General features: G+C 40.6%; 2 protein-coding genes across 5 annotated transcripts in view; one reads left to right on the plus strand and one right to left on the minus strand.

Annotated features, from left to right (window-relative positions):
- CPNE3 (copine 3) overlaps positions 1–21,514 on the plus strand; it is a 61,653-nt gene extending 40,139 nt beyond the window's left edge. For all 4 annotated transcript variants that reach the window (XM_024106242.3, XM_065585858.1, XM_065585859.1 and 1 more), the window contains 9 exons: positions 2,444–2,542; positions 5,809–5,895; positions 6,770–6,829; positions 7,861–7,994; positions 10,090–10,144; positions 10,244–10,295; positions 11,172–11,305; positions 13,093–13,329; positions 16,715–21,514. In XM_024106242.3, the coding sequence (XP_023962010.2) occupies positions 2,444–2,542; positions 5,809–5,895; positions 6,770–6,829; positions 7,861–7,994; positions 10,090–10,144; positions 10,244–10,295; positions 11,172–11,305; positions 13,093–13,329; positions 16,715–16,825 (969 nt within the window). In that variant the 3' untranslated portion in view covers positions 16,826–21,514. The remainder of the gene's footprint in view (positions 1–2,443; positions 2,543–5,808; positions 5,896–6,769; positions 6,830–7,860; positions 7,995–10,089; positions 10,145–10,243; positions 10,296–11,171; positions 11,306–13,092; positions 13,330–16,714) is intronic.
- The window catches only part of CNGB3 (cyclic nucleotide gated channel subunit beta 3), an 83,092-nt gene continuing 75,270 nt past the window's right edge, over positions 18,949–26,770 (minus strand). Inside the window, exon 17 of the mRNA XM_065582472.1 lies at positions 18,949–26,247. Within this exon, the coding sequence (XP_065438544.1) occupies positions 26,002–26,247 (246 nt within the window). The 3' untranslated portion in view covers positions 18,949–26,001. The remainder of the gene's footprint in view (positions 26,248–26,770) is intronic.

Below are 26,770 nucleotides of genomic sequence, written 5' to 3' on the forward strand. Positions count from 1 at the left end.
GTTCCTTGACCAAATAAATCCTTTAAGATAGGGTTGTTTTCAGCTCAGCATGATCCAAAATGTAATCTTATCACCCAATAGAATACACTGTATAGGTATATAATAAAACCTGCTGTGAAGTTTCTGATCTCAGTTACATTGGTGTATATCCAGACCAACTGGGTTTCCATGGAGTTGTTCCAGATTTACACAAAACAGGATAGAATCTAATCTCTGCAGCATTTTATTTTGAAATTGTAGTTTATGGATTTAAAATTACTTTCAGATGAGACAGTAAAATTGTGGTAATGTTGTTTTGAAGAAGAATTAAACAATGCTTTAACACTTTTATACACACAGTGGCATGCATAACAGGCTATCTTATAGTAAGTAAAAATGACTTTTTTAGCTTTCCTCAGTATGAATGCCTCTTCACACACTGAGTCGTTCAGTTTGTGTATTCAGCAGTAATGCACAAACCAACTTGCTACACTATCTCATTAATTTATTTCTAAATTGTGTGTGTGTTGCAGTGAGTCAATGATATCTTTCTGTACCACAAATGTGAGCCTCTCTCATTTGGAGCTAGCATGCCTGAATTCATCAGCTCTGAGAAGGGAAGAGGGAAACATGGATAATATTTATGTTGCTACAGGGAGCCACCAAGATTGTTGCATGGGCAGCCAACCTTCTGATCTCAAAAGAAACATCAGGCTAGATGTATTTAATATATCAAACTCCCAGAAATGTTTTCTGTCTTTAAATAAAAAAGACAATTATGATAACTCTGGATCAAGCTATTATTACCGTTTTGAATGAAAAAATATCTTCAGTATTAAGAATTCCACCAATTGCTTGAGTAGGTGAACATCTGATTGGCTCAACATAAGAAAGCCTAAAGAATCTGCATCACATCTGCCTGTATATGAAATCTGTTTCTCCATCTGTGATACTGTTGTTGCCTGTATGCAGTATGAATTGGTGTTCAATGCATGTGCATGTATTATATATTTTATTACGGTGGTAGCCAAAATGTATCTAGGAGCTGTGCCAACAGAAGAAGGCAGTGTCTCTGCACTGTAGAGCTTGCAATCTAAAAGGCAGTAACGTAGAAATATTAAATGTGTTATGCAGGCAGTTTTCTCTCAGCAGCCCAAGATTTTATTAAGATAGTTATTTTATTTTTTTTGGTTTGGTCAGAAATGAAATGTTAAAGAAAACATACCTTTATTAATGTGCTAGTGTACAGTATAATGGGGAGTAGGAAAGAAGGGCATGGAGAACAGCAGTATGGCTTAGATTGAATCTGTTTAGGAAGATTTTTGTCCAGGGTCTGTATATTTATCCCGAATAATGGAAAAGTGCATCAATGGAAATTTTGGAACTAGGAAGCTGTTGTTTTAGTAAGTTGTCTTATCTATAATCAGAGCAAAAAATAATTCATAGACAGAGGTGGTTAGTGCAATGTCAGTTTAAATATACAAACTTAATTCAGAATTATAATTAGGACATTCTGGAGAACATTCATAGCCTGTTCATTTTATTACTTTTTATATGTATGTAAGCAGGTTCTTCACAAAAGTTAAAATAACAATGGAAAACCTAGAGCTGGGCTAAATAAACTGACAGTCTGCCATCCCACTCCATTAAACAAAAAGAATAACCCAAGAAAGGAAGAGCAAGTGAGAAAGGAAAGGCATTAAGGTTAAAGTTGAATTGATTTGATCAGTAAAGTCTTACCTTTGAGCTATAAATACAGGTAAAGAGGGATTTTAGCCAACATACTATCTCTGAGGAAGTTATGAATTTACAAATAATTAAGACTGCAGGTCTTGAGAGAACTCTCAAGTCTAGCTTCCGTTATCAGCAGTGAAAGGTACTGAACTCTGTCTCTGAGCCCCTCTATGGATTAGTAATGCTGTCCACTTGCTTTTGCTCTCCAGCTAACCACCCAGAGCCTGACTTGAAGTACTGATCATCCACATCTCCCACTGAAATCAATAGGAGTTGAATGTCAGTATCTCTGAAAATCAGGCCTCCAGCCGATAATGGCAGAAGGGTGCACAGACTAGGTACCATGGAATGACTTTTCCTAAAAATGATCAGAATAAAATAGTAGTATTAGCCCTAACTAATCATATTGGACCTGATCCTGTAAAATGCTGAACTCTTGATGCTCATTGACTTCCGTGGAAGATGAGGATGCTCAGCAGCTTGGAGGATTTGGTCCAGTAGTAGGTAAGACTCACTTATCTTTCTGCAGTTGGTAAAGCCTAGCCTTCAGACACTTGTGTATATGCCCCACTAATTTAAATCTATGGCATAGGGCAAACTTCTGCCACGCTTGAAATCCTAACAGGGAAAAAAGGCAGGTTTTTTTTATACATGGTTATAGAAGTGTCATTGCAACATCATTTCGGTAGAGCGTTGGCTATTGCTAATCCTGGATAATGCTTCATTTTAGGTAGAGTGCTATGATTATGACAATGATGGGTCTCATGATTTCATCGGGAGTTTTCTAACCACAATGTCAAAACTGAAGGAAGCTTCTCGATCCTCACCGGTAAGTCCAAAGCCTCTAGGTTTCTTGAGCATTTTTATGAAATTGCTTTATTCATTTTGAGCAAAGACTACAAAGTATCTTTGTGACTATTTAACTGCCTTATGGCAGTCCTTGTAGCATCAATTCCGTTCAGATAGAGTTGGCATTTCCATTATAAATCCACTTTTACAGGCTTTAATATCTTCATTGTTTTTTGTAACGGCATGTGTCTGAAAATCCAAGTTGTCGGGCCAAATTAATTTCACCAATCCCTAATCATCAAAATGCAGAATACAGTATAAATTTCACTGCTGTTAAAAGGCCAAAGCCTGAAGTTATTGTGTCAGATTTTACTTTATCCTTAATTTTCAGGTTTGGTTCTTGCTCACTTTATTAAGTAATTGAATAAATCTGAATGAAGACTTTAAAATTTAGCTACTAGTGCACAGAAATCAACCTAGTGGTTTCATTTGTTTGGGTCTTTATTTCCTTTCTTAAAAAAACTCTGAAACCACACTATCCCATATATTTTGCTATGAAACGTTAACAGTGCTGTAAACCTTGTAACATGGCAGATTGCATCTTCATAAATTTCATTAAAGGCCACTCAGCTACCTTGGCTTAGAATCTCTTTATTTTTATTGACTTGTGTCCCAAGCAATATTCTCCATATTTTTTTCTAATTGCACATAAGTTGAGAAATAGTTCAGTGATCAGGTACACTGCATGCAGGTTTGGAACCTAAAAGCATCCTAAAGTATTGTATGTGTACTGAATTCTTCAAAGCTACTAATTATAAATATTTAACTTCTAATGTGTTTATATTTTATAATCACGGCTCCTGCCATATTGCTCCCTCAATGGTTGTTTCTGAAGACTTCCTGAAACTGAGCAGAGGACAATCTAACACTTCCTTTTACAGCACTGGTAAATAATTTCAGCAAGTGATTGCTCATATGTAATCTGCTTCCTAGAGATTTCTAGTGCTTTTTCTCATCTTGCTAGATTCTCGGAAGCAGGCTGGCATTTATACAGCTTTTCCCCACAAGCAAAGTAGTGTGCATCTTGTTATAGTAATTAAACTACACAAACAAATACTGAAGGGCAAGGATGAAACAGTTTAGTCCACTCCTTTGCTATAGCATATGAAGATTTTTCTGTTTCATAAGTTAATTATTTAAATAAAATACAGTACCATTTTAATGAACCAATTATTGCATTAGGGCCAAAACTGAAGCATACTTCTGTGTGGCGTTTATATATATATATATATATATAAAAAGTGCGCCCACACTTTGTAAGACCCTAATCCTGTGAGATAGTAGCTCCCTTTGTGCCACCGAAGCACACTGTATGATTGATTTGATGTGAATCAAAATGCTCCATCCTAATCTGTTCTCTGATAACCTAGGCTGCTATCTTCTGCTTTTAAAAAAAAAGTGTGATGTTAAGATGTAATCTGCATATGCTTCTTTTGAAAATGCTTCAAGAAAGCTCTTCCTTATGTGTATTTTCTTGACCACACATTGGCTGTATCCAGTCAAAGAGAGCCATCCGTGTGCCAGAATGAGACTGGCCGAGAATTAAAGCTACAAGACAAAACCGAGGAAATATTAAGCTCCAGAAATCTCTTGCTTAAAAAGAACTGGGACTCAATCCTGCAAAACTTTACTTATTGGCTTCACTAGGACCATGTCTGACATTAAGCATTTCCTGTGTGAATAAAGCTGGGTGGTAAGTCCTGTAAAGTGGAATTTAGTAAGACCCCAATTCTCATTTTAGTTTTGCTCATGTTAATCCTGGAATTACTTCAATGAAATCGTTGTAATTACTTGATCTTAACACTAGTGTAACTGAAAAGAATCTGGTGTTAAATAAGATGCAGACTGTGCCCCACAAATTAAGAAAAGGCTGAGAGAATTTTCTGGCGAGAGCCTGCTTGATTAGCATGTTCTCCCCCCACCATTCTAATGAAAATTATAAGATTTAACAAAAATCCACGTGGTGGTTGGAGTTAATACATTTTCACAAAAGACTTCTTTTTAATTTTAAGACAGAATTAAATATGGAAAATTTAATCAGGAAATTACCTGGCTGTTTAGATTAGCCTCTGTGATAAAGTACCACAATTTGTTTCGGTTCTATTTATGTCTTACCGTTATGTTCTATCCATGCTGTAAACGAACAACAAACAGGAAATAATCTTATAGAATAAAATATTGCAATATTTAATGTCTTGTTGCGTTACAGAAACTGTTTGCAGATTGTTACCCTCAACATATCTCCACTGATTCCAGTGGAGGGAATATTTTTCAGGCAAGCCCTTGGTATGTGCCTGATCCTGAATGATACTGAGCTCCCCTTTTTCTCACTGTGGAAGCTAAGGGCGCTTAGCACTTTGAAGGATTTGGAGCTCAGGTGTTTCCTGACTGACTTGAGAATGTACAAGAGGCTTGTTTTTGCAAAGATTTTTTTACTCAACAAATTGTTGGGTTTAACCTCACTGGTTGAATGAAAACATTGTCCTGTGGCTTAGGAAGCAATGGAACCCCAAACCACTTAAGAAATCAGTTTGAACGCTTAGAACGTGTGGCAGAAACACACACTTATGACCAGTGCTATTGAATACCCAACTCGGTTTTGCTAGAGACAAGTAAAGGATGAGGACTAGCTGGCTGAAATCCAGTTTCCATAAAATGGAAGTGATGTTGGGAAGACGGAAGCATCAGTGAGCTGCTTTATAGGAGAGTGTGTGCTCCTGCCATTTGTTACTGGAGCTTGCAGTCTTGGTTTACTGTTGAATCCTCAGCTGCTTTTGAGCAACCCTATAGAGAAGAGAACTGGGTGGTGGTTTCATCTGTTTGGCAAGGAAGATGCAACCATTCTTCTCAGATGCAGATCTTGCAACCTTGTCCCATGCCCCTCTTGCCTTCAAAATAGCTGCAATGTGCTTTACTTGGGGCTATGCCTTAATCCAGCCTAGTACGTGAAGAGTGACCAGAACTTTTGAATTCACTCCCTCCCTGTGATGATCCCCAAGAGCTGCACAAAGCCTTTCTCTTCTGAAGCTTTATGGGAGAGAAGGTACAAAGAGGGCTGATACTTGTGCCTGGCCTGTAGGGTTTTTCTTTTCTAGTTCTGAGGAGGATGGGTTTGCTTTTGTTTTACAGCCAATGACTGCACTTTCAATGTAAAGCAAAGGTACTTAAAGCTCTGGATAGGTATTACTTAAATGTATTGCATAAATTGTACTGATTGTAATATTGTTGTTTTTTCCATTCCCTTAGGCTGAATTTGAATGTGTCAATGAGAAGAAGAGACAAAAGAAAAAAAGCTACAAAAATTCTGGTGTCGTGAGTGTGAAACACTGTGAGGTCGGTACTCAAGATTTTTATTTTTTAACTCTATCGAGTTTCTTTATTTACAAATGTCCAGGTACAACATCTCTGATCTAACATGCCTCAACCACCCCAAGTGTAAGTAACAGTAAAATGTAGTTTTCATACAGAAAGATTTAAGTCTATAAAATGCTTTGAATGTTGTAGAAGCAGTACCGTGACAAAGTAAAACATTATTGCTTTACATAAAATCAGAATACAATTAATATTACTACTGTATTTTTCTATAGAGAGCTTGACTTAGTTTTCTATACAGGAGATTGCAAGCAAGTGAAAGTTACTGTTTTATACAAGGTCTTTTGGTTTAGAAATAGATGTTTAAATATCAAACCTCCATAACCTTATTTTCAGTAGGATGATCTTACTAGTTAAAGTAAAGGAATTCCTCATCTAATATCATCTTGAGTGGGAAGTGGGGGTGTTCAGGTCCTAAATAATAAAACAGCCTTCTGAAATTCTATTTGCATGTATCATGGAATGACAAGGGAAGTGGTGATTTGCATTGTCTTAAACACAAAAAGCACTAAACTTCCTAGCAATTAATTAATAGGTACCATAGTATCAATTTCCTTACTAGCTGAATATTGGCTAATGTACGAAATAGTTCCCTGATATGAATTTTCTCCATGTACCCAGATCCTGTTTAAATGTAATTATAAGGGGCCCAATACTGGCACACACAGTGCATAGTACCTCATTTATTGAATACTCTCAGTGAAATCTAGAGGCACTACTTGTGGAGTAAAGGTACTGCTTTACATCAGTATGGGAAGCAAAACTAGGCCTTCAGGGAATTAAGAAATTGCCTCAGTCTTTTGGGTTTTGCTGAAACCAATGTGTTTCCTTTTAGATTATAGTGGAATGCACATTCCTTGATTACATCATGGGAGGATGTCAGCTGAATTTCACTGTAAGTACTTTATGTGTACAAAATTGCTTTATTTTTCAGTGTAAACTATAATATGTTCTGGATTCTCTTAATCGCATGTTTATTTTTGTAGCAGATGAAGCATAAGCCCATATTTCTAGAGGCTCTCTGGCCTGTTTTTTTTTTAACTGTTACCTGGAAAGTTCTGAAATATGATAGACTCCTAACATCAGACATGAGTTCTGAATCTTCAGATGTGCCCAGTCAATGCTGGATATAACTGTGTGGGCAGAGACCAAAGGAGTTTACCATTCCCTGTTGCTTGGGTTTGTTTTACACCATCTCATCACAAGTGTAGTTTGCTTGACAGCCATTAAGCTGATCTAATCTGGGAATGTTTGTAGTTCTGTTCACTCCTAACACATCCATTACACCTGGGGGTGGTCATGTAGAGCTTGTTATGGTAGGTCTACATCTGCCAAGGATTTCCCCATGCCAGAATAATCTTCAGCTGCCTATATAGGATGGCTTCAAGGCCCCTATGAACAGCCTGAGCAACATATATAGGCCTTAACATGGGATCAGACCCTTAAATGGTTTAATTCACAAAACTGGTACAACACAGGCAGTAGAATGTAAGCTTTTTGCACCCTAGCAATGTTCCTCAGCCCTCACCCAGAGAAGATCAGTGTCTGTGGCTGGTCTGTCAGCAAGGATCTGTTAATCTGTTGTGGTATTCCTTGAGTAGCTTCCACTTGGAAGGAGGCTGAGACTATTTCACAACCATGGAGAAGATGGTGAATGCTTTTGTTTAAGACCTATATAAGACAGCAGCTGATAGGTGGAAAGCCAACCAGTCGCCATGGGGAACCACAGCTTCATGATGTTTGAGTAGGGTACATTCCTTAAACAAGGGTCTAATGTTCAATAATATGGTATAAATATGGCAGCTGACAGATGATTACATGTACCAGTTCTTACTGTTTTTGTCAGTTTAATTTTGTCTGAGATTAGGAACCCAGTTTCGCCTCACTGCTAACTGATACAAATGCCTCAAATGCTACATTTGACAGGTGGGGATAGATTTTACTGGCTCCAATGGGGACCCTCGCTCACCAGACTCTCTACATTTCATCAGCCCTAATGGGGTTAACGAATACCTGACAGCCATTTGGTCTGTAGGAATGGTCATTCAGGACTATGATGCGTAAGTTTTAACTTATCTCATTTTCAAATGCGTGTTGTAGAATCTGGGCATGTAAGTATTGCAGACACCCATAAACAGCTCATAATAAAAGCTGTAGAGCTGAAAGTACAAGAGCATGCATAAAAATCCTTTCACATTTTCCCTTCCATTTTATTCTCTCCTCTTTGAATGAGCTCTCACTCTTTGCTGGGGGAGACCGGGGAGAAAGGGTACAGTCTCTTTTGGCTTGTGTGTAGCTACATTCCGCTTGACTCTGCATAAGGTGGTCTAGGCATACTACAGATGGACGTACCTGAGTGACATTTTCTCTAAGTGAATGGAGGTGCAAATCTGTCAATTTAGCGATCTCTGAGATTCCTTGGCGGAGCCAGGAGGTGGCAGTGCAGAGATTATCTGCTTAAATACTAAGAGTGTGTTCAGGATACAGGACACGGATATGAAGACAGTCTGTTCTCCATGGAGCTTACAGTCTGTGATGCAGTTGAGAGGTCACATTGGGAGACCCAGAGAACAAGCGTAGGGGTTTATGGTTTGTTTTTAATCTTGAATCTCTTTTCTAACGTGACGTGGAGGATTTTCATGAGTACAGTTTGTGGGCATCATGGAAAGTCAGTATTTATTAATAATAGAAGGAATTTGAATGATGAGAGGTGGGACTGGGACATGTGTCCAATAGTATCTCCTCGTTGATCTAGGATGATATTCCCTTGAGAGGGCCCAGAATTCACCAATTTCAGTACAATCCGTTCCTCAGTCAGTATCTTACCCTTAGGGGCATTCTGCGCCAAAATATAAAAAATTCTGCGCACAATATTTTAAAATTCTGCAAAATCCTGCAAATTTTGTTTGTGAAATAAATGTGGGGTTTCCAGCATGGCATTGGTGAGCACAGGCCAGTGGCTGTACAAAGTTGGAGATCACTCTGCAGATTCTCCCTCCTCTCCCTTTTTTCTCTTTCTCTCCCCCCCCCCCCCCCCCTCCCGGACATGGACTCAGCGGTGAGGCTGCACCCATGCACGGACTGGTCCTGCCCCGGAAACACCCCAGGATCCTACCCTGCCATGCCAAGTGCACCAGGTGTGGGCAGGCAGGCTCAGCCCAGCGGGATCCAAGTGTGGGGGATCCTAGTGTGGGTTGAGAGAATTCTGTGGGAGCAGTCTGGGTGTGGACGGCTCAGTGGGGGATCTGGGTGCTGGAGGGATCTGGATGCACAGGGGCTTGTTGGGGAGGTTATGGGTGCAGCAGTAATGGGACTCTGCAGGGGAGGTCCAGGTGAAGGTGGTTGGGGCTCAGTGGGGGGGGGGGTCTGGGGGTGTGTGGGGGATAGAGCTTGGTAGGGGGGTCTGGGTGTGAAGGGTCGGGGGGGGGGTCCAGATGCTGGAGGAGTGGGAATCCAGGTGCAGCTGTTCGGGGCTTGGTGGGGTGGGTGGATGCAGTGGAGGGGAAGAGGAAGTCCCGTCCTCCCCGGCCCAGCCAGGACTAACAGCTCAGCCCAGCGCAAGGTGGGAGCCACCAGCCGGGTCTTCCCCAGTCCCGTCCCTTGCCCCACAATGATTTACCTCTCTGACGGCTGCCCTGGCACCCAAAACATACTGCATGACCGCTCTTATGGCTTCCCTTTGCTTCCCTGTCAGAAAGTCATTTTTTTGCAGGGAAGCAAAGAAATCTGTGGGGGACATGAAGTCTTCATATGTGCAGTGGTGCAAAATTCCCCCCAGGAGCAATATCTCCAAACTCAATGGTCTGCACACTTGACAGTCTGTGGTAGGTAGTAGCTGCTACAGTTTTCGTGGCTCAGATTATCTCATGACAAATGCTAAACAAAAACCAGCAGAGCATTTGCAACCATAACACATTTTCATAGTAAGATTTTAAAATGCTAATTTCCTAGGTGCCCTGCTGACTTGGACATAAAGAAATTCTCCCTCCTGACCTGATTTGGCCTTTACACAGGGGAAATTTCCACTTAACTCTGCCTGTTGATTTCTAATAAACAGCTTTATGATTATGACTAGGATTAGCTAAATTGTTTTGAATTGTGAACAGAGTCTAAAGGGAAACAACTACTTCATTTTCTCTTAAATTGCTTTTTCAGAGATAAAATGTTTCCAGCCTTTGGATTTGGTGCACAGATTCCACCTTCCTTTCAGGTAACCAAATGTGTAAATTTGCTACCTATGCAATCTAAAACAACTTACTCAAGGACATGTGCATCTGTAAACCTGAACATCTCTTCCATGTATTGACAGGTATCTCATGAGTTTCCATTAAACTTTAACCCATCAAACCCATTCTGCACTGGTAAGTCTTAGTAACTATCACAAGAGTCTTAAAGAATCAAATATCTGGAAAGTCTTGTTTCTACTAGGTACTGCTTAACCACCTCATGGTACTATGTTTAATCTGGCACCATTAATACAACAGCAGTAAAGGTTGTGGGAGTAGATGTTAATTTGTATAGAAAAGTCTCTGATTAGAAGAAATGTGTGACCTATTCAGAATATGGACTTCAAAATTCGTGAAGAGATGGGAAGAAAGGAGATGCTCTTTGCTAATCAGAGCATTTGTGAGGCTTCTGATTAAGCAGGCTGATTTAGTTACATAGACAAGGAACTTCAGTCAGTAACCAGGCTAGAATTTCCTGCTATAGATCCTCACTTGTGTGAAGTAGCCTTTGGTTCTTTCTCTTATTTGAAATTTCACAGCACAGCTACCTTGGGGTAGCAGCAGTGTAGGCTTCTCCCATACTGCCAGGCCAAGGTACCTCATTACTGGTGTGGAAGGGACCCGCCCCTAGGAGTGAGAAGGTGGTTCATTCTCTGACCATTTAGTCTTTGCCTCTGTGCTTAGACGGCTAACAAGGACATGTTTTCTAAACTGAGCAGAACTGTTATAAACTAGGTAGCCAGATTTCAGGATCGTGATATTTGACCACCTAGACAACCTTTTTAACCTTGACATAAAGTCAAGATTAGCTCTTATGAAAGGCTATGGCCTGATAAAAGGCCTCTGTTCACCTAAAACATACAACTTCCTTTATCATTATCTTAATTTTAAATAACTTTGTACTACCGTAGACGTCTGGCACCTAAGGAGGTGCCAGGACAGTTGAGTGCCTCAGAATAGCAATGCAATATTAACATGAAATATTAAGACTTAACCATTTGTTTTCTTAAGGAATCCAAGGCATTATTGATGCATACCGGGCCTGCCTTCCTCAAATAAAATTATATGGGCCAACTAATTTTTCTCCAATAATAAACCATGTGGCTAAATTTGCTGGTGCAGCTGCACAGCAACAGACAGCATCAGTAAGTACTTTATTTTAGTATACGTGTTCCCCTCCTTTATTCTTTCTTTCCATGCAATACACTATTCGTATCCCCTCTGTGTGCTTGGAAGTGTGCCAATCTTATTTGTTATCAACTTACTCTGTGAAGTTGCATTTGCTACCATTAAGCTTTATGGATGCCACAGCTTCCTCACAGATTGTGCATAACCAGCATCTTTCATCCAGATGAAGCTTATTTTCTGATAGGAATATCAATTTAAAAAAAAAAATACTTGGCATTTTGTAGCACTTTTCATCCAGGACATTCAGAGCACTTTACAAACATTAAGAATCTAGTTTTGCCCTGGAATACACACACATTTTAGTGCAACATTTAGCCTCAAGTGAGAGGGGCAAGTGTAATCCTCATTTTACTTAATGTGACCAAGACAGGATTGCATGAGAGTTATGTAAGACTAAAACTGGCCAGTATAAACAAGTCATTGTTTGTATGAAATTTTAGTTTGTTCTGACTTCGGCTAGTGCTTTTTATGTAGCCTGTTGTAAAACTAGGCAAATATCTAGATGAGTTGATGACCCCCTTGAAGACCTCTTCATACCACTAGGGGTATGCATACCCCTGCTTAAGAACCACTGCTCTAAACTTTTCCACTTTGTTCCCAGAGCTCAGACGGCACCACTGCTGTGAGTTAGCTGGAACCTGGAAAAGAACTGTCAGTATTAATATGCAAATGAGCACACTAACCATGACACTTTACTTTGGACATAGGGTTGCCAGTTCTGGTTGGACGTATTCCTGGAGGTTTCATCACATGACATAATGTTTAATTAAAGTTTTAATCTTTAATTCCTGGAGATTCCAGGACAGTCCTGGAGGGTTGGTAACTCTATAAATTGGACATCTTGTAATAGTAATAGGGCCCCATTGTGTTGGGCATTTTTCTGTCTTAGAAAAGACACTGTCTCTGCTCTGAAGTGCCTCCAATCTAATGAGACAAACAAACAGATAAGCTGAGGATGTGGATACAACATATAGGCAAAAGAGCATGATGAAGAATTGGACCAGCTTCATTAGTTACATGTATTGTAGAAATGTTTGGTTTGTGTTTTGTTTTTAATTGAAATTAGAAGGATTAGGAAAAGAGATGGGGAGGAAGAGGAATGAGCACAGCTTATCAACTGTCCAGTCATGATCAGCAGGCTGGGTTTCGTAGACATGGCAAATGTGGAGCAAGTAGAGCTGGAGGGAGCTATAGAGGGGGAAGGACAAAGTGGTGGGGAACAAGTAGTAGTGTGAAGAGGGAGAAAGCGCAATGAGACAAGGTAGAGAAGAGATATGGAGGGAGCCAAGGGGGAGCTATTGGAGAGCATATCTTGGTGAAGATTTAATTATAGTTTAAGTCCAGGCTGTCTGAAGTTCCTAAAAGAAACTAGATAAAAGTGTGAAAATCGAAGTTTAGCAAATTTATGCAGGTCTCAATTTAGCTGCAGTGGTTTGTCCCTGGAACTGAATCCCTGCCCAGAGCAAGCGGGGTGGTGAGATGGTGGCAACCCACCAAAAAGAAACTTGAATGGAGTTTACTTGTAACAATGGAGACGTGCTTTGCAGGGAGGGAGAGTTAGGGTTGGGTTTTTTTGGACCAGGCAGAAGAGACATGAAACAAGTTTAGATGCTTGATTGCAAAGAATAAGCTTCACATATTGAAAAGTTACCATTCTATGCCCTGTAAACCTGTAGCATGCATGTATGCAATATTATCTCTTCTGCTGTTCTCAATTGTAACAAAGTGCATATTGGTTTGACAGCAATATTTTGTGCTCCTTATCATCACGGATGGTGTGATAACAGACCTTGATGCAACCAGATCCGCCATAGTTAATGCCGCAAAGCTTCCCATGTCCATTATCATTGTTGGTGTTGGAGGAGCTGATTTCAGTGCCATGGAGTTTCTTGATGGTGACAATGGAAGTCTCAGGTCCCCAACTGGAGAGCCAGCCATCAGAGACATTGTCCAGTTTGTGCCATTTAGGCAGTTCCAAAGTGTAAGTATCATTCCTTACTGAATACGTACCAGAGAAGTACACTAGATTTCATAGCATGTGAAATAACTTGTGGTCCTATTTTCACTGTGGGTTTATATATGGACTGGCCCTGGAATGAGGTCTAAAGCCTCCTGAAAACACACTCTCAGCTAGCGGTGAGGTACGGCTTTCGTATCAGCTGCTAGGAAGAGATGAAAGCCTACCAGCTCATCCGTGGAACTCCCAGTAAATCATTTTGATCAAAAAAGGTGACCTGTTCCCAGTTTAGCAATCTTCTCTCACCAGTCTTTTCAGGACATGTCATTTATAAATCTACTTAAGAATTGATATGCAGTTCAGCATAATCAAACCAATGCTGGTGTCCTGTCGGAGGAGAAAATGAGCATGTTTCTGACTTCACCTAAGATTATTTCCATTTTAGTCAGTGGAGTTGCCTGGCTGTAAATCTGGATTAAGATTAGAATTGAACCCTGTGTGCATGCATTGGATCATTTGATAAACACATTTTTGTGTGTGAAGGTGAGGGAGTCATTTTCTGATATATAGGTGCCCCTGCTGGGGTAGTTTTTATTAAAGCAAATAAAACCCTCTTTGCAGAGACACAAACAAAATAGTGGGGAAGCTCTATTTAGTGTGCAATCCCCCAATAGATGGAATCCAGCATACAGATACTGTTGACATTGGGTCATATAGTCATCTTAAATTTCATGCCTTTGCAAAGATATATACAAATAAATAATTTGGGGAAAGTAAAACGGACAGATAAAACAGCTCAGCTTCCAAGATGCTTACTTCCTAGTTCTTGTTTTTGTATATTTTATGCTCTGTTCTATCCCCCCGGCTCCTCACGGTAAAAAGCTCATATTAAAATAATGCACCAGTTTTCCTTGATTTCCACTATTTGTTCAGGCATATTGATGTGGGGGAAGGTAGTAATTTGCAAAGATTACTTAAAGTGCCATCCTTAGTTGGAGACTGAAAAGTGCGTTAAACTTTGGCAAGCAACGCTCTAACAGCAGGATTTTCAGGAGTATAAAAAGGCTAAAAAGCAAAAAATGGTGGTAGCTGCTAAGGCTAAAGCCCTGGAAGGGTTATATGCCTGTCTTGAAATGAAGAAAAGCGAGAGAGAAAAATATATAGACTGGAAAAGACCAGTGATAAGGGAACTAAAGACATTGGTGAGATCAAAGTACTTAAAGATGAAAGTGGAAATATGTTAACCAATAAGACCAGATTAAGGAATGGTAGAATAATTACTGTTAAAGGTTTATGATTGAAGAGCATCCAAGAAAATCATGCCATATGATGAAACCAAACAAGGTTCTGGTGGTACCAATCCAAGAAGAAGTTGTTGTAGAATCATTGAGCAACATGAAAAATAAGAGAGCTCTCAGCCTCAATGGCATACCAGGAGAAATATGGAAGTGCCTGGGGCAGGTAGACATGAACATATTGATACAATTGTTTAATTTCATTATGAGGACTCAGCTGATGTCTGGAGAAAGAGCACATTGTTACCAATATTTAAGGGAAAAGGAGACCTACAAGACTGTGGTAACTGCAGCATTAAACTCCTGAGCCACACCATGAAGGTCTGGGAGACTGTTATTCGTAAGAGACTGAAGAGAAATAAAAGTCAGTGACAATCAGTTTGGATTCTTACCAGGCAAGTCAACAATGCTGTCTTTATATTTTTTCCACAAGCAATCTTAATGCAGAGAAAAGAGGAGAAACCCTTTACGTAGGGTTCATTGTTCTTGAGAAGGCTTATGACCACCTTCCGAAAGAAGTCATCTGATGGTGTATGAGAATGAAACAGATACGTGAAGACCATATCAGACTCCTCTGGGACATGTACACTGGTGCTGATACTGCAGTTAGAAGGCCAGTCAAAGAAACTGAAAAATTTCTAATAAAAGTCAAAGTACATCAAGGCCTTTTGTTCACATTGGTGCTCGATGCACTTTAAGAAAATATCCACAGAGTAGCGTGTGCTTTGTGCAGGTCATGTAATGTTCGTAGGGCAGAGCAAAAATGAAGCGGACGAAGATTTAGAGTGATGCATGCTTGAAAGAAATTACATGAAAATGAGCAGAAATAAAACAGTATATGGTCTGTAGATTTGCTGATAGTCTCGTCATCTTCCTGAAACGTAAGTCTTGGGGACCAGCCACTACCAAAGGTATAGAAGTTCAATTACTTAGGCGAGATAGTACAGGATAATGGTAAACTCCATGACTAACTTATAAGCAGAACAGGAAAGACCGAGACTAAATGGAAAGAAGTAAGTGGAGTGGCATGCAATAGCAGGATGCCTATTAACTTGAAAAGCAAGATCTACAAGAGAGTAATTAGCCCTGCACTTTTGTATGGCTGTGAATGCTGGGCATTGAGAGAGAGACACGAGCACATCTTGAATGGAAATGAAAATGTTCAGATAGATGCATGGAGTTATAAGGTTGGACCATATTCAGAATGAGCAAATTGGGAAATAAGAAGGTGGTCCTAGTTATACAAAAGCTGAAGGAATCGAGGCTTGGATGGTTTGGACATGTGAAAAGAAGATTGGAAGAATATCTAGGAAATGGTGTGTTAAGCTTTGGTTAAACTAGAAGTAGAGAGTAAGAGAAGCATTTAGAAGACCCAAACTAGATGGCTGGATGTTACATGAAAGTATTTGATTAGCTGTAGTGTTTCCAAGGAACTGCTTGAAGGCAGACTGGAATGGAAAAGAAGGACTCAAAAAGCCAACCCTGTCTATATCGGATTGAGACTAGAAGAAAGTTGTAGATTAATTTGCCAGTTAGTGCAGTGCAGTCATGATTACTCAGGTATAGAACTGATGTGCTCAAATCTGGTTTTCAATTACACAAGCTTTCCTTTTTCTAGTATCACAGATTTGATCTTGAAATACAAACTAACTATACCTTAGAGGAATTGCACTGTAGAACAAGCAATGCATTTTCTGCAGATGAGGGTTGGGACAGTAGGATGTGGATGAAAACTCACTTAACCAACCTCAGCTGCTTAACTTCTGTCACTTTAATCTTGCATAGCAGAGATTTTATTGACATGGCTAAAAATTTACTCAGTGTATTTTATCCTGGTGGATCCCAAAAGACTTTATAAACTGCATATGCCACACAAAGGCATCCTCCACTGCAGAGGAGGGAGGCAATCAGCTGCTTCGCAGCATGCTGCTTAATAGTAGGAGTGGAAAGGTAAAGGTGGGCAGGGAAGCTTTTTTCCAAAGGCACTGTAACAAATTCCTGTGAGAAATGCTGTAGATTCTCTGTTTGGACAAATTAACAGATGATACCTAAACTTTTAAGGTCTCCTCTGACCAATGGTTAAGACTGAAGTTTGATGTTCTTTTTTTAATAAGGCTCCCAAAGAAGCTCTGTCTCAGTGTGTCCTGGCAGAAGTGCCTCAGCAAGTGGTAAACTACTTCAGCACGTACAAACTGCAGCCTCCCAAGAATCCTGCCGCAAAGTGAGAGAGCAATGAGTGGGAGAGGCGAGTGAGGCTAACCCAGTTGGGATTCCTGCAACTTCCGCATGTCAATGGACTTGGATCTTGACTTTTTTTTTTTTTTTATTTGTATATTGATTCATACATGTTAATGTCTGTTTTGCTTTTGCATGGAAACAGGCACTTTGCCAGTTTTTTTTTTTTTTTTTTTTTATACACTTGAGACAAAGATGTGTCCCTGTTTATTGATAAAGGCCTCAGCTGGGAAAATTTGGTAGAAAATAACATTTCAAGAAGTAAGCTGAATATAAAAAATTATGAACAGACTGTGCCAAGTTGTTGGGTGTGGTGCTGCTGCTTTGTGCTGCAGAGCTGATGTAATAAGGTCATCAAGCTGGCTGAACTGCTCCAGGGAGAATCACCCAATGTGCCATGGTTCTTCAGTGTTGTAGAGCTGATGTAGCAGGGAGTGTTTACAGCGGGGTGAGCAAACTTTTTGGCCCAAGGGCCACATTGGGGTTGCAAAACTGTATGGAGGGCCGGGTAGGGAAGGCTGTGCCTCTTCAAACAGCCTGGCCCCCACCCCTATCCGCCCCCTCCCATTTCCTGCCCCCTGACTGCCCTCCTCAGAATCCCCGACCCATCCAACTCCCCCTGCTCCTTGTCCCCTGACCGCCCCCTCCTGGGACCCCCGCCCCAACCTCCCCCCTGGAACCCCACCCCCGTTCCAATCTCCCTGCCCCCTGACTGCCCCGACCCCTATCCACACCCCCGCCCCCGACAGGCCCTCCAGGACTCCCACACTTATCCAACCCTCCCTGTTCCCCGGCCCCTGACCGCCCCAGAACCTCTGCCCCATCCAACCACCCCCTGCTCCCTGTCCGCCCCCCGGGAACCTCCACCCCTTATCTAACCCCCCAGCCCCGGCTCCCTTACCATGCTGCTCAGAGCAGCATGTCCGGCAGCTGCGCCGCCCGGCTGGAGCTGGACACGCTGACGCTCTGCTCGGCAGGAGCGTGCCATTCCACTGCCCAGAGCACTGCCCACGCGGCGGCATGGCTGCGGGGGAGGGTGGACAGCAGGGGAGGGGCCAGGGACTAGCCTCCCTGGCCGGGAACTCAAGGGCCGGGCAGGACAGTCCCATGGGCCGGATGTAGCCCGCGGGCTGTAGTTTGCCCACCTCTGGTCTACAGAGAAGGTATATGGCTGGGATATGTACTTATTTTTTCTAGCCTGGGCTACTTTTCAGGACCCTGTGACTGTTACAGGCTGGCATATGTTACAGCACCCATAACACACAGTGTTCAGCACCAGAATTGGAGCAGTGCAAAAGCAGAGCTTTAAAGACACTTTTCACACCACCTCCTGACTTGCACCTTTAGTTCCTCTTGGTCATACCTGGGAATCTGGACCATCTCTCAATATTAATAAAATGGATGACACAGTAGACACAAGCTTCATTCAGTTTAAGAAGTCTTACGTAAGTCTTGTGTAAGTCTTACAGATGCTGCCAACTGCTTTTAATCAAGGTAGCCATCTAAATTATTCCAAAAAACACTGTTGGCCTTCAGTGCAGATTCTGTAAAGAGTTTTAAGATTTATATGACAATATACTGTGCTGGAAAACTGCAAATGCAAATCACTTTATGCAAAGCTATCACATGTGACTATTAATTGACCTTGGTGGTTAATAGTACACATTCCATTGCTAAAGAGGAAAACAAAATTTTTCACTCTTTAATTTTTAAGTTGCTTTATATATTTTTTGTAATTGTATCTTCTCATACGGAGAGAGCTTTTGAAAGGACTACAGAATGTGCCATTTTAACCTGTTTTGTGCAGGTCTTTGGATGCCCCCTAATTCGCTTTATAGTGAGTGATCTTTTATTTTTATGGCAGTAGTTTCTTAGCTACGTTGTATTAGTGGTGACCTGCAATTAATTTTTTTTTTAAATTTGCTTTGTGCCTTTTTTGTTTGCTCATGGTATACTTAGAAGGCTGAAAAAATCTTAGAAAAAAACTTCTCTGTTTGCCTTTTTTTAATCTTTACATCATGGATATCAAGCCTGGTCTTCCTTGGATTTACTGGAGGACTACTGGGAAGTCTCTGTATATTGTGACCTCTCATCTTAGTAGAAGGGGTGGGGATTTGAATTATTAATATCCTCCCATTCTTTTCAAGCATCAATTCGGCATTGGTGTTAACAAACACTGACGAGTTTTAAACTAACTATAAATCTTGACTCAGCTTTCACTGTCTTGTCTCTTGTGCTGTGTTAATTTTATTAGTTGTCCAATTGCAATAGGGCAGAGAAAACTAGAATTTCTAAGGTCAGACACTAGAAGGGGAACTTAAAAAAAAAAAAAAAACAACCACCTTTCAGGCCTGTAGTTACAACTTAGAAGCAAAAAAGGCACAAGGCTCTTTCCTTTGCAGATTATTTTTATGGATGCTGTTCTGCAGCTACTCAAGTGCATCACTCCCATTGACTTCGATAGGAGTCCTATGTGCAAGGTCACTGCAGAATCAGACACTGAATTTGGAATTCTTTGTTTGTGCTTACCGTATTCATCAGTGCAGATCTCTCTCTCACGTGCTCAACTCCTGGCTTGCTGAATCCTACCGCACTACAGTGTCACACCTAGGCCAGAGTAGCTGTTGATGGGGGTTTTCCCCCCAAAGAACTTTTATTTTTTTTAAATAATGTACCTTAGGGAAGACTCCCCATCCCAGCACATAATCCTGTTAAGTTTTATTGCTGTTCTTGAGTCCTCTCTCTTTTTTGGTTGGATCTTTTTCACTGGCATTTGCCTTGCAGAATTTAAAGAAACTGGAAATTCTGTCTCTCTAGTGGGCAGCTCAAACTTTCCAGGCTGTAGCTCTTGCACTCTTACTTGAACTCTTATCATCCCTTTTTTTCCCACATTCCACTTATGTCCTGGGTCACTGGCACAGCAACTCCTTCTGATCCTACCTGTGTGTATAATACATACTGTAAAGAATGCAGATTTTTTTGCCCATTTCCTAAATGTGTCTGATGAACATTTTAATTCTGCATTTGAAGTGGATTAGATTGGGAAACAATCTGATTGGCTGACAAGTGTTCTAAGTTGTATAATCATGATAAACTAGAACCATATGGGCTAGAATGACTTTCCAAAGCATTACAGTAGCCATTCTATGCACTCAGTAGAATACTCGGTTGTAGTAGATTAGTGTACATATATGCCTTCATTACATGCTGAAACCTCTAGGTTTTGGCTACATTCTCTGCCATATACGGATACCATCAAAAATCGGTTTGTATTGCTGACTTAGATGGACTATTGTGATAGCCCTATGATGCTGTTTTATGGGTTGTAGATAGTCAAGTAAAATGTTAGTAAATATAATTGAAGCCATATGACTCTTGTTTTTTCCCCTCGGATGTTCCCAAATAGCTTAAATAATTGAAATAATTCATATCAAGTCAAGTTCTAACTTTCTATTTTAATCTAATTTGATTTTTTTGTTTACAGATGAAGAAATTAGATACAGAATCATTCTTTACGTCAGAGAAATGCAAGTGTTCCCACTTTATAAGTACAGTAAAATCATTAATCGCTGTGCCTCAGACACAAAGAATTGAGAGCAGGGAACCCAGGGTGTCACAGCTGCAAATTGATAGCAGACTTATTCACAGCAGTAAACTACTGTAATTCCAAATGTGCCATTTTAAAAAGAGAGAACAAGATGTGGCATTAATTCATTATCTAGAATAACTGAAACGTATGCTCATGAATGGGATCCTTTGGCGATCCTCTCCACTGTGTACCAGAATGATTATGAAGTGGATTCTTCTGAACTTCAGGGTAGTATGCAGTAGCATTTAAGAATGTTACTGGATACTGTTACATATAGGTAACTGATTTTTAGATAACCTCTGTTATATATGGAATACATCCAATAGACCATATAAACAGTTAAGACTACACATATGCGCTTTCATACTTTCTGCAATAGAGAACGCATAGTATTTTATTTGGCAAGCCCTCCTGCCCTCTGATTTCTTCATGCTAGAGAATGTACCAATGACACTTAATTGTCAGACTGTATTTGAAAGAGCTATGCTGGATTTGCACACAACCCCAACCTCTCCTTCTCTCAGGACTTCAGTACATATCTCTGCTATGTGTCTTTTTCTCATTGTTGCAAGACAGGCCACCCTCTGGTTCCTGAGCTAACTTAATTGTCTTTTTTTCTTCTTATTCATATATTTAAAAAAAAAAATCCAAACATAACTACATGTGGCTTTTTCTGCCTGAAAAAGAAGGTAGTGTAGAACTGAAGGTGTTAAAGTGAAGTAATGTTTCAAGGGGGGAATACATCATCAGTTTTTCTAATTTTAAATGTAACAAATGCCTTGGACTAATGTTGACAAATCTAACTGTAGCTGTACTTAATTTTCTGCTTTTCAGTAGGAATATGCTTGCAGCTTGCTAGCACCACCTTGTGGTAAATGTTTTGTATAGCAGTCTTCATAATCTAAGAAGGTAGATATGCTTTTTCCCCTTTGTTTGCTAATACTGTATATGCATGTGTATGGTAGAGAAATATCTTTATGACCAGACTTCAAAAAAATTTCCTTATATATTTGTGATTAATCTAATTGATGGAACAAGTAGATTTTGATGCCATATGACCGAATTCATTAAAACTGCAAACTTCGATATACTACTGTTTTGGTGTATTTTCTTTTCAACTTTTCCTATCCTATCAAACACAGAGAGCACTGCCTTTGTAGGTGCTGTAATAGGCTTTCCAGGTTTCCTGCTTCTAGTTTATACATGCAGTTCAAATATGTTGGAAAATAACTTTTTGTTCACTGTTTTATGATCTGCCGAGTATTTTTTTTTATAAATTAATAACACTCCTTTGTTCATAGAAGCAAAGTGTAAAGAGATTGGCCAAAAACAAGATGTTATGAAGTCAAACAGCCAGGTATAAAGGTTAGCAGTGACCTTCAGTGTCCTTTGGAAATTCAGAATTACACCATTTCTGGTATTCTACAGAGAATTATGATTAATATTTTGCACACTGTTTAAGTTATATTTTGGAATTTCTATATTGGGAACAGGTTTTTTGTGTTCAACCATATCAAAAACATTAAAAACCATCCATTTCACTTGTATTTCACATTTTTCTTGCTGCTTTGCAAGAAATGATCAAATATATTTGATACCTCCCAGGGGTTTTGACATTTAGTTAAATAGCACTACTTGAACAACATATGCTGCAGAACATCAAAGTACATTACTAATTTAACCTGAGCTTTGTTCTACCAGTCCTAGTTACCATGCCAAACTCCTGTTTTTTATTGTAAAGTCATTTGTAACACACATTCACATTATGTAGGATATTTGGACCTTCTCTCTGTACATTAAGGGCAGTGTCTAACTACACACTTTCTATATGATATTAAGCCACTGCATGCTCCTGCTGATAGATTAGGAGCCATACTGTAATCTACACAGATTTTTCCCCATAGAGAGCAGGAAATTGAGCCTGACTTACAGGAATGTTAGGGTAATGCATGAGAGGTTCATTCCCCAAACCAGAGTCCTGTGTGGAAGTCACAATCCTCATGGAACCTTGCACCTCCTCTCAGCTTTCCTACAAGTAGTCTCCTGTGCTTACAGAGTGAGGAGCTTGAAGCAGCTTTAACACTAGCTTACATTTCCCAGGTGAAATCCAATGTGGCTGCTCCTCATCTGCATTGTTCCAGCAAAGAGGGTTCTATGAGGCTACAGCAAAGAGAGAAACATGCTACCCAGCAGAGGTACTCTGTTCCCTACCTGGGTTCTCACTCTTTTGTCTCTGTTCTGAGTAGAAGTGGAATAAGACTTTGGTCCTTACAAACTAAATAAGATATGGAAAAGACTAATTAGCCAGCAAATTGCCCTCTTTTCAGCATCCAGAAATAATCACATTGCGACCTTGTGGATATGTGGTGATTGTAGGCTACATCTTTTTCATCCTTGGCACTATATTTTATTATAGATAAGAGTATTCCATAGTACTTAATAAGTACAGCAAATATTTGTAAATCATACAAGGAATGGTTCCACCAGAGACGTTTGCATTTCACTCTCTAATGAATTCTTGATTTCTTTGCTCAATTCAACAGTTGCTCTCTTCACTTGGGCAGAATTGTGCACTTTCCACCTGATCTCTCACAACATACTTCAGCCTAGTCTTGTTTGTGCTCTAAGAAAGGAGTCCTAGGTGGGTGTCAGACAGGCCCTAAAATCCAGGCCCCAAGCAGGAATTCAGGGAGGTCATTTGAACAAGCCCTTCACCTAGCTAAGAGCATCTTAAATTTACTTTCAATTGTCAGCAAATTGACCTCTTCCCTTGGACCCATCTGCATACCAGAGAGGCTTCAGTGGGCTAATGTGAACACAGCAATCATTGCCACTCTTGTATTTGAATTATAAGCAATTTGAAAGCTGGGCACAAATCAGATTGTCCTCTAGATGGAATTGCCAACCATGCTTTCAACCCTGAACGCTTACAAACTAACATTCCAATGGATAATAGGGAATGCACAGGTGTTGCAAGAGAATGCTGCTGCAATTCAGCCCTTACTTTACAATCCGTTGCAAAGTGATTGATAAACTTCATTTTGAGGTGCCAAAAGTGAAAAGGTTTATTGATGTTACTTTATTTGCAGAAGTGGGTCAGATCTCTATTGCAATAATGGCTTAGCCTATCACTATCACAATTTGAAAATGTGTTTTGATATATTTTCCTTCCTTTCCATAATTGATTACACCACCCCTGGTGAGATTCTTACTTTACCTCAAAGCTGTATGAAACCCAGTATCATGAGTGATTGTATCTTTAGTACACACAGAAGGCTTCATGTGCAAAGCAAGAGTTGTGCGGTGTATTTAAGTTTGAAATCATGCTGAGATGTTACTGCAGCGCTCCCCAAACTGTGGAGCGCACTCCCCTAGGGGGGTGTGGAGGAATGTTTGGGGGCAGTGCATGGTGGGGTAGGGAGAAAGCACCACCCAGTTCCGCTCCGGTCCCAGGCACAACTCCGCTCCATGCTAACCCCATCTCTGGTCCCAGCCACAGCTCCATTTGCCCCCAGCGCAGCTCTGCTCTTGTACCCTCTCCATAGCAGGCCAGCTTTGCCTCTAGCCCCAGCTCTGCCTTCAGCCCAAGGTCCTCTACACAGTGAATTCAGTATAATGGAGGGGAGACACGGACAGATTACATTACATTACTGGTAAAGGGGCAGCAACAGGAAATGTTTGGACACCAATGTGCTACTGGGTGTGCATTCGTTGAATTACTCTATATCCACTCTCCAGTCTGGCTCTATTCCTCCTGTCTGTGGGAGGCACTTTTTTCTTATATGGGCTGATTCTTGCCTTGTAGCAAGGGTGGCAGGAATCTTCATCTTGGGTATGAAGACTCCAAGGAACATATCAGGCAAGTGTCTTAATCTTCCAAGAGAAAGGGTAGAGCTTCTTGACTATATAAGGTTCAGTACTGCAGTCTTTAGTCAGGCAAAGCTTCCATTGATTTCAGTTAGAATCATAGAAGATTAGGGCTACAAGACACCTCAGGAGGTCATCTAGTCCAATCCCCTGCTCAAAGCAGGACCACCACCAACTAAATCATCCTAGTCAGGGCTTTGTCAATCTAGGTAACCCATTCCAGTGCTTCACCACCCTCCTAGTGAAATAGTATTTCCTAATATCCAACCTAGACCTCCCCCACTGCAACTTGAGACCAGTGCTGCTTGTTCTGTCATCTGCCACCACTGAGAACAGCCGAGCTCCATCCTCTTTGGAACCCCCTTCAGGTAGTTAGAGCTGGTTAGGAATTTTTCAATAAAACCAGTTTGATTAGCTTCTCTCAGGAATAGTCTATCCTCAACCCTGAGAAACTATCTGGCCAGACACACACCAAGAAGAGCCAATATCTCAGTGGTTAGGGCACTCACCTGGGATATTGGAGGCCGGGTATGAAGTTGTTGTTCTGCCTGATTTGGATCAGGGACTTGAACCCAGGTCTGCCAAGCACATACCGTAATCACCAGACTATTAGCTATTCTCAGGGGTGGTGCTCTCATTTTTCATTACTCTTTGAAAGGTGTTGGGTTTGTCCGAATGTAGACTGGCAAAATTATTTCCCACCCAGTTCGAAATTTTGCCTGAATCATGACTGCAGGAACTGATTGTCTGTGACTGACTGACGAAAAGATCAGCAGTCTTTTATATCAGTAGCTACAAGGTGTAATGGTCCACATTTTTCAAAAACAGCCTTTAATTGTGAGTGTTCAACTTCAGATACTGAGGCCTTCCTTTTCAGAGGTGGTGAGCCACCTGCAGTTCCCATGGACTTCAGGTAGAGTTGGGGTTGCTCAGCACCTATGAAAGTCAGGCTATGATTATATGAAGTAGAGCACCCAAAATTAAAGGCCACTTTTGAAAAACATTGCTTTAGTTTTTTACTCTGTATATTCAGCTACCTTTACTGAACTGAAGGCTCCTATTTTCAACAGTTTCAAGGTGACATTGAGATCTGCAGGATCATTATCCCCTTTGTCTTTTTGGTGATTGCACTGACTTTTATTGATGATGGTTTTGCAGTGTTGTCTTCTGCCCTCTGGAGATCAAAACTGAAAGCACTGAAACCATGAACTAGTTGAATTGAGCCCATGTTGGTTACAAAAGCCAGTCACTTGTTAGAAATATAAAATGAGGAGAGAGGGCAAATAAGGGCAAATATTAACAACCTCAGCAATATTAATGCAGTAACAAGGTAAAGGATTATGATAGGAAACCAGAATAGAAAATAGAAAAAAGAGACACATGGAAAACAAAGATCAAACCAATCAAGAGGAAAACCCCGAGGAAGAGTAATAAAGAGAGAACTAGGAGGAGAAGGAGAAGTAGGAGTGAAGAGTAAGAGATGAGTGAGAGCATGGAGGAAGCAAGAAATAAATAGGCCTAAGGGTGCAATCTGTGCTCTAATTACTTTGCTACACAAAATGTTATACCCCACAATCAAGGTCTGGAGACAAAGTACATCCTCTCCCTGGGATGAGGGAAGAGAATAGTTCTGCACTCTGATGCAAAGCCACACCGTGCCCTCTCTCTCCTCATAAAGATTCTAGGTATGACCACAACTCAGTCCACCATCTACTCCTGTCTCTTTTCTTTGACCTCAACAGTGAGAACCTCTCCTTCTCCTGCTATGGGGGAAGGAGCCATGCTGATGATAAGGGACTTATTAGTGGTTCCTCTGAGCAGAACCGGTTTAGGTGGAGGTTGAAAATTTTCACCTGGCTCTTCCATTTGCACAGATGGTTTAGGTGGGGCTGTGGGTTCTGGTGCTGGCTCAGGTTTCTTTTCCTCTGGCTCAGGTTTCTTTTCTTCAGTTTTTTCCTGTAACGAAAAGTTAAACATTTCGTAGTGCTGCAGACAAAATCCAAGAATCCATATTCTACGCAGACTGTGGAGTCATACGGTATGGGTATGAATATTGGAATGGAGACAGAATTTACTACTGCCACCTACTAGTGGATAAGTAGACCAGAACAGGATTATTATCAATTTGCATATTCCCTAAAGTAGGCTATTGTAATAAAGTAATTCCCACACATTTAATGGCTTGCTACTTGCTCATATATTATATATAGAAGTTGTTTGGATTTACTCAGTTTTGGCTAAACGTGTTAATCTTACATTTGTCTCCATGATTTGCAAAGTAGTAGGGAAAAGGTGGGAGTTTGAATAGCCAATAAGTTAAGCAGTGCTTTGCCATCAACTGGATTCTGTTGCTGGTGGTAGGATAATGCTTTCAAGGGGCATCATGGTTTTGTTAGGGGGGGAAATGGCTCAGTTCCCCCCCCCCAGGCCCATATAAAAGCAGTTCTTTCTCCCATTTCCCTTGACCTTTTTTCTCTCT

Source organism: Chrysemys picta, chromosome 2 (genome assembly GCF_011386835.1).
Source record: "Chrysemys picta bellii isolate R12L10 chromosome 2, ASM1138683v2, whole genome shotgun sequence".
In the NCBI taxonomy this organism is placed as follows: domain Eukaryota; kingdom Metazoa; phylum Chordata; order Testudines; family Emydidae; genus Chrysemys; species Chrysemys picta.